This window comes from Perca fluviatilis, chromosome 16 (assembly GCF_010015445.1).
Source record: "Perca fluviatilis chromosome 16, GENO_Pfluv_1.0, whole genome shotgun sequence".
NCBI lineage: Eukaryota > Metazoa > Chordata > Actinopteri > Perciformes > Percidae > Perca > Perca fluviatilis.
The window spans coordinates 20,926,256-20,943,319 of record NC_053127.1 but is presented as its reverse complement, the minus strand read 5'-3'; the positions used below and the strand labels follow the sequence as shown (position 1 = coordinate 20,943,319).

Below are 17,064 nucleotides of genomic sequence, written 5' to 3'. Positions count from 1 at the left end.
TCCCTGTACTGTAAGAGTTTAATATTCCATCTGTGCTACATGGTAATTACAAAAATACATTGTAACATAACATATAACATCAAATAGCATCCAAAATAGTCATATAAAGTTTATAAAGAGAAATTTATACATTTTTGGTGACAAAAAAGCAAGCTCAGGATCACACATGTGAGGCATTCTGGGTACACATCACAGCATACTTTACAAAATCATAATATAATCTGATGATCAGGTAAGTGCATGAAGGTGTGGTTACTGGCTAGGGTTACGGCAGCCTTTGACAATAGAAAGATCCCTGTGTCTATCAAAATGTTAACTAGAGGTAAACAATACTGTTCATTCAACCGTCCCAGCTCAGATCTGTACAGCTGGTTGCCATCTTGGAGTCAAAACCAAGGCTGACTTGGGAAAAACCAGCAAGTGCTCCCCTGAGTGGCAGGTTATAAATGATTCAAACTAGAGCCGACGTTGAAGGCATACACATCTTTATCTGATGTTATGCTTGCATGACTTTAAATAGTACAGGAGAGGAGAGACACTTCTGCTGCTATAGAATTTAGGCAGTAAAGGACAACTTAGGGAAAGGTTATATCGCAGCATTAATGAAGGTACAGAATAGGTTTAATCCCAGCATCATCAATCAAAAAATGAGGCAAGGAGTTTCTTTCATCCCCTTCCACCAAAACAGTTTCATAATCATGCAACATGAAAATAAAGGCAGAAGTTCAGAAATACACTCATTTTGTTGAGGAGTTTTGGATGGAGTTCTACTTAACTACATATAACTTACTGTAAAAAAGAAGAAGAAAAAGAAGTCATCTTTGCCATGTGGGGTGAGTTTGATAGGAATGTATTAACAGGGCAGCCATGACCAGTCACTTGTAACTGAAAGTAGATGAACAATAGCACAATCTTTCTTGCACAACTTTTGAGCAAATATAGTGAAAAAGGTGCTCAATGGAGAAAGGCAAATAAGTAAAAAAAGAAAAGAATAGTGTTCAGTAAATCCCCCCAAAAAACAACATAAAACTTGCCAATAAATGTGGGGAAGTGGTTTTCTAAAATGTTACTCAAATGAAGCATTCCTTTCTAAACTATAGGTCAAATCATAATCAGCTATTTTGGCTTTTACTAAATAAGACATTTTAGAAGGCGCAGCACACCTGTGTGTAAGAGTGAATGAGTGTGCAGACATACATACACGTAGGCCTTTACTTTTAGTGTGTTAGTAACCTTACTGTAAACTCAAAGTCAGTCACACAAACACTTCTCCGTGTGGGCTTTTTTCCTGAGCAGGCTGCAGTGGGAATGATGGGCCGGGGAATGGTGCAGCCGTGTGGGTTTGTGTGTTGGCATCCAGCTGCGTGTCCGGTGTGGTGGGAGGGCTGAGGAACGAGTCGTAGTCAAAGCCTTTGAGAGGTTGCAGAGACAAAGTGAGGCCTCGTCGAGCTTTGGCAGCTCGGTCTGGTCTTTCTCTTAGCTCCAGAATCACCTGGACAGTGACAAGAAAACAATCACTTTGCTTTACCTGCATTATTGAACATTTCTTCAATAACTGGGCTCATGTTTCCAGTTTTTTTATTTTTTTCCTTTGGGGCTGTCTAAAACCTCTTTGGAGGGCGCCAACAATTTCTCTATGCAGGAAAAACCCTGGTTTCAACAACCAAACTGGCTACATCCAGACATTCATCAGTTACCTCCACAGGCTGGCGCTGCAGCAGGGTGAGGTCAAAAGTTGTTCCACGGAAGAAGGTTTGGCGTTTGAAGCGATCAAGGGTCCTCAGCCGGCGGGAGGGAGTCTTGCACAAAAGCTGGACAGAGAAACGTGTGTAGGTCATAATATGCAATCAAACTGGCCAAACTGAGTAGTCAGTATATACTGGTGCATGTAGTCAAATAGTCTAAAGTGTAGATCTAAATGTCTTGAAGCAATATGATTACACATCTTTGTGTAATTACCTCTGTTATTAGCAAGGCCAGTGGGGAGCTGAGGCTCAGGGGCGTTTCATAGGGAAAACTTCTCACTTTCCTCAGCATACTGCAGTGGTCTGGTTCTGGAGGCATGGGGAACTGAGGAGAGTTTGAGATACACGAGGAGAAATAATTCAGTGTGTTTCAATTTTCAGAATTCCAGATTTTAGACTTTTACATGGCAAAACATAAGGCTGCTAATGACTAGATTTAAGAAAACATATAATATTTTGAGTCCTTTAAATTTAGATCATCGAATGTAAAATAACCTCATGAAGAAAGCATCAAATGTATTCTTAACAATCTTCTTTTACAGCAAAATCTCAGCTACGTCAGTGAATGATTGAGAGTAATATCTGCTCATCATGCAGGACATGCCGAGCCTACCGGCAACAAGATCTCACCTTCCCAGTAACCAATGCGAAAAGCAGAATTCCCAACGACCACCAATCAGCTGCGTGGTTGTAGGGTCCGCCACTCAGCACCTCTGGGGCTGCAGAGCAGACAGAGCACGCTCACAGCACTGGATGTACTATATCTTTGTTCATTTACATGCATATATTCACTGCCCAGTATAATAGATTAAAATAATGCACAAAAACATTAGTCTGTTAATATGTCCTCAGCATCTGCAGATCACTGCTCTGCAGATGTAGTGGAATATTTCTCACCCATATATTGGATGGTTCCACAAATGGTAAAAGCTCTTCCTCCTCTCTCCAGGCGACGGGACAGACCAAAGTCAGCTAAGCGAAGGTGTCCTAGAACAGACCATTTTCTTTACATCATTATGTGCACATGACATGAGATGAATCTTACTGATGCAGTTACAACTGGTGTAAAACAGCAAAATACTCCAATCCTAATCTGATCTCATTAGCAAATGTAATTGGATACAAATTTGGACTGTTCCATCTCAGTGTAAACAGATACTGTTTGCATTAATGTGCATTGAATGACAGATGTGCACAGTCAGGATGTTTTCTGGAAGGTTCTCCTACACACTAGAGCTATGCTGCTCTCTGCTGGTTTTTACTCACCGTTGTCTGTCAGCAGGATATTCTCCATCTACAAAAAACAGTACCAAAAAGACTGAATTAGACACCCATCCATATTGACCAATATACTAAGTCAGCTATATTGAGAAAGATTATATTGTAGCAGATTTAAGAAAAGTCATAACAAGTAATCTGTATAATATACTATATTTTAACTGCATTGATACATTTCAATAGAATTCTACTTTTTCTACTATAAATGAATCAAAGGAAAACTTAAAATCTAATAAGTTTATCACAAGAATGCATCAATGGACTGATTAACAAACAGTAATTAACAATGTGTGTTGACAGATGAGGAAACATTTCATGCAAAGGAGTAGTTCTACTCTGAAATGGTAGAAAACATTTAAAGGTCCCATGACATGGTGCTCTTTGGATGCTTTTATATAGACCTTAGTGGTCCCGTAATACTGTATCTGAAGTCTCTTTCCCGAAATTCAGCCTTGGTGTAGAATTACAGCCACTAGAGCCAGCCCCACAAAGAGCTTTCCTTAGTATGTGCCATTTCTGTGTCTGTAGCTATTGAGGAGGAGAGGGGGGGGGGCAAGGTGGAGGGTGGGGGTGTGGCCTTGACCAACTGACACTTTGCTCGTTTGAAAGCCATGATGTCTCTCTCTCATGGGTGGGCCAAATTCTCTGGGCGGGCAAAGCAGAGAAAGGGGAGGTAACCTTACTCCTTATGACCTCATAAGGAGCAAGATTCCAGAACGGCCCATCTGAGCTTTCATTTTCTCAAAGGCAGAGCAGGATACCCAGGGCTCGGTTTACACCTATCACCATTTCTAGGTACTGGGGGACCATAGGCAGGCTGGGGGAACGCATATTAATGTTAAAAAACCTCATAAAGTGAAATTGTCATGCCATGGGACCTTAAAAGTATAAAACATTCGGTCAGTAAAGGATTTTACTGGGAACCACACATTTTGATGTTTCGTACGTACGTGTTTAGTAATAAAACAAATGTTGATTTTTAACAATGACGATGCACAAATACTGCTGAGTAGGTTGTTTACAAATGAAACATGGATGTAGGGCAGTTACTTGGAGAAAGCCTGAGAGACAAGGAAAAAAGGCCTGTAGCATTTCTTTTCTTTCTCGTGCTATGTGGTGCACAATTTAATTGAACTTTAGCAAGTTGCTGTTATGTAGATGTGTATTCATTCTGTTATGATTGATGTTTTGCATTTGGTTTTGTATCCATGTTACTGGATGATGTCTCGTAGTCTCATTCTGGATGGCCAAATATTTAACACGACGGAAATAAAAAATATTTTTTATTACTTGTTAAGAAAGAACTGATGTTACCCACAATCTTTATTAAAAATGAATACTTTTGTTTGCATTGTTGTACCATTAATCAGAATAAATGGTCTGTCATTTTGGTCCAAAACTTGTGAATTACCTCCCTCTCTTACCTTCACATCTCTGTGGATAATCCCAAAGTCGTGCAGAAAGCCTGCGAAAAACCAACAAAGAAGAACAAAACTATAAAACTCAACTAAACTAAACTAAAATATTTAAAATCCTACTGGCATATTTAAAGCCCAATGGCACTGCTTTGTTGCTGTGGGAGATCCTTTGAGAGCTCATCTAATTTGAATGAGTCCTCTTTTTTATAATTACTTACAATTAAATACTGTTAGCTAGGGAAACTTTCCTGTAGTCACCTCTGATTTAATTAGGATATTTGAGGAGAAATAGGAGGTGTTTAATATGTCAATATTGCAGCATACTCACCGAGTGCACATCCCAACTCTGCTGCAAACACTCGCACTGTGTCCTCCGAGAACTGACCAATCATCTGCCAGTAGGTGTACAGGTCTCCTGTGCTGCAGTAGTCACACACTGTGGGGGTACAGACGGCATTAAAACATGCCTCTGTCATGAAATGTGAGGTGTGAGGGGTAGTGAAAGTCAGCGGGATATGGAGCACACACTAGTAAAAGAAATTAGGAAACGGGAGTGTAATATGGAAGTGTGTGTAAAACTGTAGTCTGTTTTGAAGAAAAAAAAGGTAAAAAGTGGGTTGGGGTGAAAAGTAAATAGGTTTGTGTCTTGGATAATGGATCCCTCTTCTTGGAGACAAGGAGCCACCCCTCTGTTATACAGGGTAGCTTTATATGGTCTTGATTTGCTCCAAATATGTCCCGTATCTACATATATGGCTTAATGATTCAGCGATGATTTACTGTTTAAGCAAGCCGCGCCATCCTCCATTTTGAATGTGAAAAGTGTGTCGTGCTGCAGCAGCGTTTAACATCTGGTCCCCGGGCTTTGCTCTCTTTTCACAGGGTGTGAGGTAGCTAACAAACTGGGTCACACTTTCTGAGTCAGTGGCTGAATTGTAAAAAAAAAAAAAAAGGGTAAAAGCTCTGGAGGATAGGAAAAGGGGAGCAGATATAGGACACACAGGCGGTGGTAGATTGGGGTTGTAGGGGTTAAAGTAGCTAGGAAAAACAACCAGACAAAAAATACTTAGTTGGAATCTCAATCTTCTGGGAATCATGTTCTAGGTGTTAGGTCAGGGATTGTGGGTAGATTCAGGACAAGACTATCAGTGTTGAAGTGAGAAAGGGCAGAGTGAGGTTTTTTTTGGGTAGTGGATCTGGGTTGGATTTGGGTTACTGGTCTCTGGCTAACTCACTAATGTAGAGGTGGCGCTGAGTCTGCCAGCAGTCCTGGAGGTCATGGACAAATGGGTGGCGAACCTGACGCTGCGGGCAAATGTCCAAGATCAACCTGAAAAATCTCAATTTTGGCCACCGATCAAAGAGAGGTCCATACTTTTCTCTTCATTGGGTCTAACTAGTAGTCTGAAATATGACTTCACTTACAACTTCAGCTGTTGTTGGTAAAATTAAAATACTCAAAATGGCCATGTTTGGAAATCGACATTAAACTGGTTAATCACACATGCATCATTTTTGACAGAAGAGCGAATAAAAATACCTAAAAAGTGTATCACCTCCTGACAGACAGCTTGGAGAGCCTATTGTTGTTTTTACTTAGGATATAAGTCAATACATCATAAAGGCATATCCATCATGAGCTTTTCCTAAGTATGCAAAATATTGATTATTGTATGAAAAGTGGCTAAGATATACTGATGACTGATGACTTTGGGTGCTGCATTTACTATTTAAAAAAAAAAAAGTCCTTTCAAAGGCACATATTAATGTCTTAAAACTTTCAAGATGTCATTTTTTACTAAAAATCTACAAACTGATTTTCAAGGCCCTGTTCTTTATACCCACCTGGACAATAACTTCTTCTTTTGACTGCTCCAACACCCCGAGTCTTAGAATCTCCGATTTAGGTATAACCTGTTGGCCGATAAAAATAAAGAGACAAAACAAAGCTACACAGGACTGGAATGATTTTTACATGCACACAAATATTTAAAAGCTTCAATGAATTAAGTTAAAATGAAATGCCCTGATTTGGTTGTAATTTTTATGATTAAAAATAAGCTTTACAAATGTTTTGCCTGCATAAAAACATTCTGTATTTCTTTTACTTTCATTTTTACAGTCCTGCAAATAGTCCCTTCGCATACTAAGTCAAAACAGTATTAAGTCAAAACCAACCTCATACTGTCTTTCAACTTGCACATACCATATTATTTTCATGAATGAATAAACTGGCCGTTCATTTGTGGCTTTGATCAATCAAATAAACACATTTGAAATGTGAGATTCAGGCACAAGACTCACTTTGACAGCATATGTTTTCTGTTCGGTCTTGTCCTTCACTTTCAGAATGGGTCCAAACGACCCTTTGGCGATGTAACTCAACACCTGGTGGAGTGAAAAACAGTGACAGAGGCAGAGAGAGGAACAGGCGCAAAGACAGAGACATTAGCCATATCCAGCCTTAAACATTATTGGTGTCTATGTTGAAATTATGGTCTACCTGAAAGTGTTTGTGCCCAGGCACAGTTCTGTGGGGGAATTCGGGCAGGAACATGGTAATGAACCCCGGCAGGCTCCACTCTGCTCTTAGCTTGCCTGGGCCGACTCCCGCCAACCTCAGGACATGCTCTGGGATGTCGGGGGCTTTGCCTTGGAGCATGCGACGCTGGCCCAGATGCAGGGCAGATGGTGCCAGGCGACAGAGGCCTGGTGAGATAGACAGACCCATGCTGGAGAGGAAGCCACGCCATCCAGATGAGAAGTCTTCATCCTCCTGCCCTTCAGCGGGCCTCTGTAGGGGACACATGGGGTTGTGGGATGCAACATAAGAAGCATTATGGTACAGGTTAGTAGATGGTGTTGCAGGTGTAACACAACATTACTGATGAAGTGTGAACATGTTTAGCCAAATCCACAGTGTTTGGGGCTGTTTTATGAAATCAACACTTATCAAGGCAGGCGTGAAAGCAACTTTCTTCTTTTACTTGACCCTTTTAGAATTCATATCATAGCCCAGAAACTCAAAAGCCAACAATGCTGGTATAAGATATGCATGACAAAGGCCTTTTAAAAAATATATTCTGAATATGATATATCAGTCACCGATTTCTTTCACTTCTGAGAATCGCCTGTGGCTGCAAGGCAAGGCAACTGTGGGAGGAGAATTGCAATCGCTAACTCCTACAAAACATTTACTACTATATGATTGTTGATTGCATTTGCTAATTTATCAGTTTAACCTCACTTTGTGACCTTGTGCAAACCCCCTGAAAAGCATCAATGGAATGCAGTGGCCAACACATTCGTTTCACTTAAACATTCCTGCTGTCATCTGTGATTTAACAATCTGCAGTCACCCGGTCACCTCCCCCCACCCCTGACTGCACAACAGATCTGCTGCTCTGTGGTGCAAGATGTGTGTAATGAACCATGCAGGATGTTATTATCAGCATGAGCTAAATGAAGGGACACGCCACTCAGCAGAGATTAACGCCATCAATGCGACATCCGCATGACATCTGACAAAAGAACGCGCAATGTTAAGGTTTAATGTGGACATAAAATATATAGTTATAAAACTATAATGCGTTCAATTGCCAATATGTCAGATGGCAATACCGGAAGCGGGTAAGATTTCGCCTTCAAAGTAAAATCGTTAATATTATAGGTACTTTTGAAGACAGAAGAACATATTTTAACAGTGATAACTTATAATACAAACTACGAGTTTATCAAATAGCCTAACTACGCAAATTGGTTACACTTTATTTCAATGTAGCTAGTGCTAACACATAACCATACAGGATTGGCAGTCGCTGCTGCCTGGTGATTTCGGGAACCAAATCATCGCCATGGAAACAGGGAACCCCCACCCCCGCTGCGTGCGTCACACCTTCGCAACCAATTTCAATCCTGTTTCAATCGACTCACCTTCCTGTTTTTACTGCCGTCGGCCCCCATCAGTGTGACAGGACATGAGCACTGGAAACTCACGTAACACGTATGCTCCTCATCCAGGCACCTCACATTGAACTGCGCGCCTTCACGGTAGCCTATCAACAGTTTTATGCACAACACACAGGTTAATTTACTGGTTGACGACGATAACAATACTCTTTACCAACAATCTGCATTTAAACAGGCTATCCGGAGCAAAAGGTGATAGATATGGCGACATAAAACAAGTTAATCCCGAGTATGGGTAACGTCAGCGCAAATCCGCCCACATATTCGCCATCCAATGAGACTGCAATCTGGTGGAGTTCAGCTCCCCCCGTCTGCTCTCTGTGATCAGAGCCGCAGACATCAATTCTACATGCAAGTGATCATTTCTGTTTGCGTCATTGACAAAGCGAGACTATAATATATATATATATACATGTATATATACACATGTATATACACATGTATATACACGTGTATATACATGTATATATACATATATATATATATACACATATACATACACATATACATATATACATACACATATACATATATACACACACACACATACACACACACACACACATACATACATACACACGTGTGAATGATAGGTCTTTAATCGACATTCAATTCTTCAGTTCACTTGTTCTAAAAATAAACCAGCGCATGCATAATTTCTGCTGCCTCAACATGTTTAGAGCAAACCCACAGGGAGACATCAAAAGGTAAATGTGTGCATGTTGGTAGCTCAAGCAAGGAGTCCAGCACGGTGCTGAATTATGAGCTCCAAGGGAAGGTGTCTTGTACAGATCTGGGACATAATGGCACCTAGATCATCCTAACTTGACTTCCTTTCCCTCATGATTGAATGACAAGAAAACTCAAATCAAGACAAGATTAACACAATAAAGTAAAAAAAAAAAATCTAAACCAAGACATGACAGCCCAAGTGCCTTTTATTTGGGACTAAGAACAAATAAAGCAGACAGTGCATACATTTTACTTTCACATATTTGTTAACCATGTGTGGTCGTTTCTACAAAATAAACCAAACTGTTGAGCTTTAAATAAACAAGTACAAAATGTGTTTTTAATCCATGTGGGAGCATTCAGGAGCATCAGCTGGACAGCATCACATTCAGTCATCATCATCGAAGTCCTTCTTGCCCTGTGGAGGTTTGGGTCCCCCTGCTGGTTTAGCCATGATGATCTGAAAGGAGAATCAACAGCAGTCAGTCCTTTCTGGCTTGAAATCAAGAGCACCAAGATCCACGCAGCAGCCTGTAGGCTCTGAAACATGCCCATTACACAGCAGTAAGCATGGGAAAAAAAACTCCTTAATATTTAAATTCTTTGATTCAACTTATGTTCACAAATAATGACTATGGGCTATATTTTCAAAGTAAAATCTCATTTAAAGCCCTACAGATGGAGGGCAATATATGGGGATGAATTATTCATGGGCTAATATGGGCATACATTGTGCTACAATGGAAAAATGCAATTCATGCTTTCAAGATGAAAAAAAGAAAGATCAAACTCCCTTCCAGATAGTTTCAATGCTGGGACTAATTACAGCATTTGAGGCACTCCGTACTGGGGCAAAGTTAATGATCACAATCATCCGTATTTTTATTTTTTTAAAGTGGTGTAAATAATCTCAGACTCTGTTGGTACCTGGGGAAGAGGGCTGAGATTTAGACACCCCAGGTTTATTTCTGATGAAGTAGAATAGCTTCACAGTAATTTGGAGGAAAATGCCTTCCAGACAACAACTTCACTTCCAGCCACTTCAGCCTCCGGAGCCCTGTATCTCATCTCATTTACATGATCCCTTTATATTGAATTATGTTACATGCAACATCTTTAAATTCTGCACTTGCCTGAGGACGTTCACTGAAATAAAGAGGTCATGAAGGCATGCAGCATGCTAACAAACCATACTGTATCTGTTTTGTGCAAGTTTAGTCTCAAAGTGATTTTAGTCTGCTGTCAGTGACACACTTGGTATTATTAAACACCCGAGAAGTGGCTAAATGCTGTTGCTATACCACTTGTCTGCATTGAGTTCTGTAGTACACATGGTGTTAGTAGTGACAGGCAAAAGAACTAACATTTCACAACGTCAGGTTCCTGTGAGCGAGTGAGTACATCCGTGTGAGTCAAAAACCACACACACATTCCAGGACCTACTGACGGAGGGGGTGTGTGCGCCCTCTAATGGTGAGTTTCAAAATTATCAGGCGCTTCCCAATCGTCCTTGTCCCAATGGCCTCTCTGCTTGGGAGCCTTGGGTCCCCCTGAAGGCTTAGCCATGATGATCTGCATCGCACATATATACACACACTCTAACGTCAACTACCTGGAGACTATTCATTCACATAGGCCTCCCCAATAACACTTCACCTGCTGAATTTAAGAAAATCATTAGCTTTATATTAATTATAAACCTCCAAAATAAAACTGAATAGAAACTATTTTACACAAGTCATCTGCCTTTTGCGTATATAAACCTCCAAAATGAGACTGGAAAATGTTAAACCCGAATTCTTTGTGAAGGAACAAATAAATCTCTTGAATGTAAAGACATGACTCCTCACCAACTTGAGTGAGTTGCACCTGAATCCGCTCCACACCCCTGATCATGATAGGGCTTTGTTTAATTTTTTAATTTTTCAGTTTGACAATAGAAAATAATAAATTGATAAAAAGGATGACATTCTATATTTTTCAACAAATCCCATGAAAACAAAAAAAACAACAATGAATTGATCCTACTAAAAAGGGGCATTGTCTGTGTAGTCAAAGCCTGATCTAAGCAATTCCTGTGCTTTAGAATATTAAATTAAAATAATTTAATATGTACAATATTAATTCATATTAAAAAAACATGAATATAGTTGAACTGGTAGACATGCTCCTTGTTATAATGAATGTGAGCACTGTAGTTTAATTTCAATCAACAATACATACACTAGCCTGCTGCTATAGTAATCAAAAATACAAATGTGGTAATGTAGTAATCCGTGGCAGAAAATATTCCCCAACAAATGTACTATTCACTTTGGTCTGTGGCATGTTTGCTAAAAACTACAGTGCTCAGCTGTTTGAGGAAATTATTTTGCCTTGTTAAAAAATTAATTGTTTTTAAAGACTTGGGTCTTCATTAGCAATTAATGGGCATGGGCTGAGTTCCACAGAGAGTGTAGGGAAGTTGGAAAGTATCGAGAGACTGACGCTTTGTTGTTTCAGTCTTTTCATACAATTTGTTGACAGTAAGAAAAACATTAAATAATACCTGCCTTGTCCTTAAAGAAGTTTAGATGTGAAAAGTTGCGTAAGTAAAATATTTTTCTTTGTGTCTAAATTTGATCATCTGTTTTGCGAGTATTTGTACAAACCTGGTCAACTCTCAGTACTGTGATGGCAGCGTTGGTAGCCAGTTTGACGCCCCAGTATTTGACCAGGTAAGGCTCCAGAATGCCAGCTTCAAGCATGTCCTTCACAGCGGGGCCTTCTCCCTAAAGACATCATCACATCATCAGTCATCAGAACTCAACAGAAACATGTACTGTAGTTCAATATATCACAAAATAAATTGCTCTGCATTAAGGAAAACAGAGGTAGTATGACATTTTGTACTTGCACGCATTTTTTAACTATAGGAGCCACAAGTAAAATGGGCACGATTGAGCACAATAACATTGTTGCTTGTAGCTACATTGTTGAATGTTAAATGCCACCATGGACTCTTACCCTTACTTTATTTTAAATGCCTGAGTTACAGCATTGGCGTTTTTCTTCGCAAAATGTGCATTGACAGACAATTAAGTCAGTTTGACGTTATTTCATTTTTTAACATTTGTTCAGAACCTTTTATGAACACATACACACCTCAATGTCAAAGCCCATGTTTTTGTGTCCCTCATGATGCGCAGAGTACAGTTTAGAGAGGAGCTCACTCCCCTTCACACCAGAGTTCTCAGCCAGTGCTCGTGGAAAAGCCTCAAAGGCTTCAGCGAACTTCTTAATGGCATACTGGTCCAGACCAGGGCAGGACTACAGAGAGGGGGGAAATAAACTCATGTTTATGCAATTCCATCATCTGATGATGCAGTAAAGAAAAAAAAAAAAAGAAAAAAAAGGGCCAAACCAAGAGGAGAGGCATTAGTTTGAACCTGGTGATCTTCTGTTTATTTACTCAAGTGTGCATACCTCTCCATATGAGGTGATCCGTTTGGCCAGCTCAATCTCAGTGGCTCCTGCTCCAGGTACCAGTCGCTTGTCCTAGAGACGGTGAGTAACACAGAAACTGTAGATGTTGTGCAGGTCAAGCAGTAAATAAAATAAGTTAATAGTCACTTTTACTGTTGAGATTCATTGATACTTATTGTAAAACAATGTGTGCGTTGACAAATGGCAAACAACTTTAAATAATTAGTACTTGAGAGAAATACGAGGAGAAACTCTTCAAATGTGGAATGTTTATCTTTTCTGCGAACAAAAAAAAATTACTGTAATTTTATTTCCTTTAACTAAAGTTGAAAAATCCTACAGTGGTTTATGGTGTAGACTTACCCTGACCAGAACCTTGAAGGTGTTGACTCCATCATCTACAGCCCTCTCAATGTCATCCATCAGGTTGTCAGTGGAGCCTCGGATCACCACCGTTGAGATGAGGCCGTCTTCTTTCTCTGTTCAAAGAAATCAAGACCAAAACTATACGTTGAGCCTAAAACTCATATGGAGCAAAGATCAGGTATAAAATTAAGAGACGCGAGGCCGGAGCAAAGAACGATTTACCGTGTTTGAAGACCACCACCTGAGTGTCCCCCACCTCTGTCAGGTACACGTTGTCACAGTGACCCATCTCGTCTGGAGTTGGAGGAGTCTAAGGAAGCAGAAAAAAGCCATTATACATAATATAAATGGTGCATTTTTATTATGGTTCATATACCTAAACCATAAACCTAACAACACTCACCATCCTGGGCAGTGCTACAGCTCCAACAGTCTTGCATAACCTCCTGAGGTCCCACTTGGAGTTAAGCCTGATGGGGGAAGGAGGATTTAAGTACAAGTGCACCGTGATAAAAAGGTATACTTACATAAAGACGTTGTAATACCACTACATACAGGCATCTGTCATTTCCCTCTATGTGGTTGTGGTGGAAGACATAAAAGGTTTCATTTTGAAGGAGAAAACTGTCATAGTATCTCAGAGCACTTGATAATTAACACTTATTTGGATTGTCAGAGGTCATCTGGGTCTTACCTGACCACCATGAGGTTGTACTTGTTGGCATAGTGCAGCGCCATGTCAGCCACTTTCCCCCCAGTCACCACCACATTGGCACCAGCCTCCTTGATGGCCTTCACCTGAGCCTCCATCATATCTTCCTCTCCCTTACTGAAGTCCATGAGCTCCTTTGCATTATTTATCAGTACTGTGCCCTATGAGACAGATAGGACTATTGTTAGCACCCAAGATCAGAACCTTTATATCAACTTTATAAACCCCTGAAAATAGGCCCGGACAGCATGCACAACACCAGCACCCTGAAACTGAAGCTGCTAAATGGCATTCAGCCAACATTAATTATATTATTTACACTTGAGATTTTCTTCATGTGACATGCCAAAACATCTTGTGAGAAAAAAAAATAAAAAATCCAGATCCTAAAGCCAATTATTTTAGGCCAAATGTATTATAATGTGAAACTGACTCAAACCTAAGTCAACCAGTGTATGTTAAACCATAAAACTTTAGCTCAATTAATTTTAGTTCTCGTGGGTCTGATTACCTTGGTCTCGGTCATCATGCAGTCAAAGGGGCAGGAGTAGATGGCAATGTTGGCGTCTTTAACTGATGTGACATCTCCCTCTGCTTCCTTCTTAAAAACCATGCCATGTAACACGGTGGATGATGTCACTCCACAACCCTGAAAACACCATATACATTAATCTAGAGGCAAACAACACACACAAGACTAAATATTTTCAATGGATAATGCTGCTTACCATAATCTTGCATACTCTGACGTTATCAACAGTGAAATTGCCGGACTCTGGGAAGATGGACACTATAGCACAAACCAATAAAGAAACAAAAAACTTAAGAGACTTACAAAATGAATCCTACCATTAAGATAATTATGTTTGACAGCAGACAGCTGGTTTGGTTTAGGTTGTCTAAATTGCTGACTAACCACAGGCCTGGGCAATGAGGTTAGAGAGGAAGTCTTCGTTGCCATACTGTTTACTCATGACTGCTGTACGGATGAGAGACGCTGCCTCCTTAACATCATGGAGGTTCTCGGCTGAGGAACATACGCAGTCGGACATGATCTCTAGAGTCTTTTTACAAGCTTTCTCATAGCCTTCAATCACCTGTCAAAAAGAGGAAAGGAGACACTGAGCAAATGCAGGGATTCATTTCTTTGGGATGCAATTTTTTTTTTTATGTGTAAACTATTATATAAAAAACCAGCTCTAAAAAGCATTACGGCATCAGCCTGATATTGATTTATTGCCAATATTAAGCTGATTTGCATTAAGGACTTTTTTTCTTACTCAAAATACCAACAAGAAAATAGAGTGTTTTCTCTAAAAACAAACAAAACAAAACAGCTTCAGAAGACGAGCAACAACATACTGGTACAGAGTACATTGTGGGCAGAGAAGAAAGTCAAAGTATTTTCATCAAAAGACCTTGGCGTCATATCATCACAATCTACACAGATGATGATGATGATGGATGACTACATTTGTTTACCTCGGACACTGACAGGCCCATCCTGAGCAGCTCTTCAGCCAGCTCCAGCAGAGCTCCAGCAAACACCAGGACAAAGTTTGTACCGTCTCCAACCTCCTGCTCTTGCATGTGGGATGCCATCACAATCATTTTGGCAGCTGGGTGCTGCACCTATAAAAACAAATGGCATTTACAAAAACTGTTATTAAACATTATTTAATTTATAAATAATTCCTGTATGCAATATGTTGCACAACAAGTATTTAGTTTCATTTAGTTTTGTTGGATTTCTGGGTGATTCTATGGGGATTATAGTATAGGTAAAACTAAGCCTTGGCTTCAGCCTATTCCTTTTTCGGTTAATCACGGTGGCAAATTGTGGGAAATAATTGTTTCTTTCATGTATGTTAACCGAAATAAAATTATTCATCGAAGGTTTCCTCACCTCAAGCTCTCTGAGAATCGTGGCTGCGTCATTGGTGACAAACAGCTTTTCCAGGTGATTGATGACCATTTTGTTCATACCTGAAAAGGCAACAACGTCACAGTTTAGCCATCACAGATTTTGTTGTCTCGCCAATAAAAGGTTTTAATAGGTCAAAGCTCGAACAAAGTCTTTATACAAATATATTACTGTTGTTTACCGTTTGGTCCATATGCGGTGCGTGTGGTCTGAGAAAGCTCCTTACAGGCTCTGATGTTACGAAAGACGGCCTCTTCAAGTCCTGAATAGTGCTGCATCAGAGAACATAACTCAACTACTGTGACTTTCCAAAGAGAGATGCATTTCATTAGTGTACATGTCAGACAAATAGTTATTGGTATGCACAATAACTAACGTTAACAGAAAACAAATCGTATCAAAATCATTACATTGTAATGGATCTATTTGAATAATCATGGGAATATGAGGTTTAATCAATACGAAACGTTATGGACGATAAGCATCTTGGACAGCACCACCAACAGATGTAAGATGAGTTAAAGCTAACCCAAAACAGGAAGCATCAGCATCCATGGAAGAACCGTGGGGACAATCAAAGCCTTAGCTCTGACAGTTAACTGGGTGTGACTGCTGGTCTGACAGTCACCTATCACTGCAGCTAAAACACTGCATGTTTAAGAGCAAGAGAAGACACTGCGACGCAGCCTTTTGTCCATCCCAACAACCCCGGGTGCAGACGACCCGAGCGGCCTGCCTTGCTTCTAGAACGCTCCCTCATGACTGGGAACCAGCGTGCTAACTCACGCTAGCTAGCATGCTAGTTCACAACCATTCACTCAAAGCTACCAAACCACTCCAACAAACTGATTTAACCTCACCTTGGCGCCATCCTTCAACATTTGGGCAAAGCCCGGAGCTTTGGGAACGTGCAGAGCCATTTTCGGATGTTTAGCAGCCCCGGTATCTTTGAGAAAGTAGCCGCGGCGTGTGTTCAGCTCTGGGTACAAAGCCGGAGAGACAGAGCAGGAGCGATTTCAACGAGGCGTGGGACTGAAGACGGGTAACAACAAGGGTCAAACCGAGCGATTTTCGTTTCAACTGCTGTGACCATGGTCTACCACTTGGGAGAGCTGTTGCCTTAGAAATGTTAGATAAAATAAATAAATAATTGTATACTTCTGATCCTTTATTTACTTGTAAAAACAAAAAACAACTACCATGTAAAAATACCCTAATATATAAAAACAAATAATAATAGTAGAAGTTCATAAGAATTATTTTCAAAATACATTTGTAAAGTATCAAAAGTAAAACTAGTCAATGTTAGACTTCATCACTTTTATTATTATCATTGAGGCATTAAAATGCACTTTCATTTGAAAATTAGTCACTGTAATTTGGGGGTGTTAAAAAAAAAAGTGTAAATAAATAGTAGTGGAATGAAACGAAAACCGAAGGGTTTTTTTAAATTTT

At 40.0% G+C, this 17,064-nt stretch overlaps 2 protein-coding genes across 4 annotated transcripts; both read right to left on the bottom strand.

Annotated features, from left to right (window-relative positions):
• Positions 1 to 8,688, bottom strand: rskrb (ribosomal protein S6 kinase related b). The gene is made up of 13 exons (XM_039776859.1): positions 8,375 to 8,688; positions 6,945 to 7,235; positions 6,746 to 6,829; positions 6,287 to 6,355; positions 5,677 to 5,746; positions 4,770 to 4,877; positions 4,448 to 4,488; positions 3,012 to 3,039; positions 2,643 to 2,732; positions 2,376 to 2,464; positions 1,960 to 2,070; positions 1,698 to 1,811; positions 1 to 1,492 (listed from the first exon to the last, which is right to left on the bottom strand). Exons 1-13 carry the CDS (start codon positions 8,402 to 8,404, stop codon positions 1,256 to 1,258), a joined length of 1,362 nt encoding a protein of 453 aa, XP_039632793.1. The 5' UTR covers positions 8,405 to 8,688; the 3' UTR covers positions 1 to 1,255.
• Positions 8,689 to 9,330: 642 nt separating this feature from the next.
• cct8 (chaperonin containing TCP1, subunit 8 (theta)) lies at positions 9,331 to 16,634 on the bottom strand. 3 transcript variants are annotated; one of them, XM_039776855.1, is made up of 16 exons: positions 16,470 to 16,634; positions 15,791 to 15,881; positions 15,592 to 15,671; positions 15,168 to 15,317; positions 14,602 to 14,782; positions 14,414 to 14,475; positions 14,197 to 14,334; positions 13,668 to 13,846; positions 13,377 to 13,443; positions 13,196 to 13,283; positions 12,971 to 13,086; positions 12,608 to 12,679; positions 12,287 to 12,451; positions 11,794 to 11,913; positions 10,586 to 10,714; positions 9,331 to 9,602 (listed from the first exon to the last, which is right to left on the bottom strand). In XM_039776855.1, the coding sequence occupies exons 1-15, from the start codon at positions 16,527 to 16,529 to the stop codon at positions 10,610 to 10,612; spliced, it is 1,674 nt and encodes a 557-aa protein (XP_039632789.1). In that variant the 5' UTR covers positions 16,530 to 16,634; the 3' UTR covers positions 9,331 to 9,602; positions 10,586 to 10,609. The 3 variants fall into 3 exon arrangements, with proteins under 3 accessions (XP_039632789.1, XP_039632790.1, XP_039632791.1); XM_039776856.1 differs by having other exon boundaries at positions 10,590 to 10,714; XM_039776857.1 differs by lacking the exon at positions 10,586 to 10,714 and having other exon boundaries at positions 16,470 to 16,632.
• Between the last annotated feature and the right edge of the window lie 430 nt (positions 16,635 to 17,064).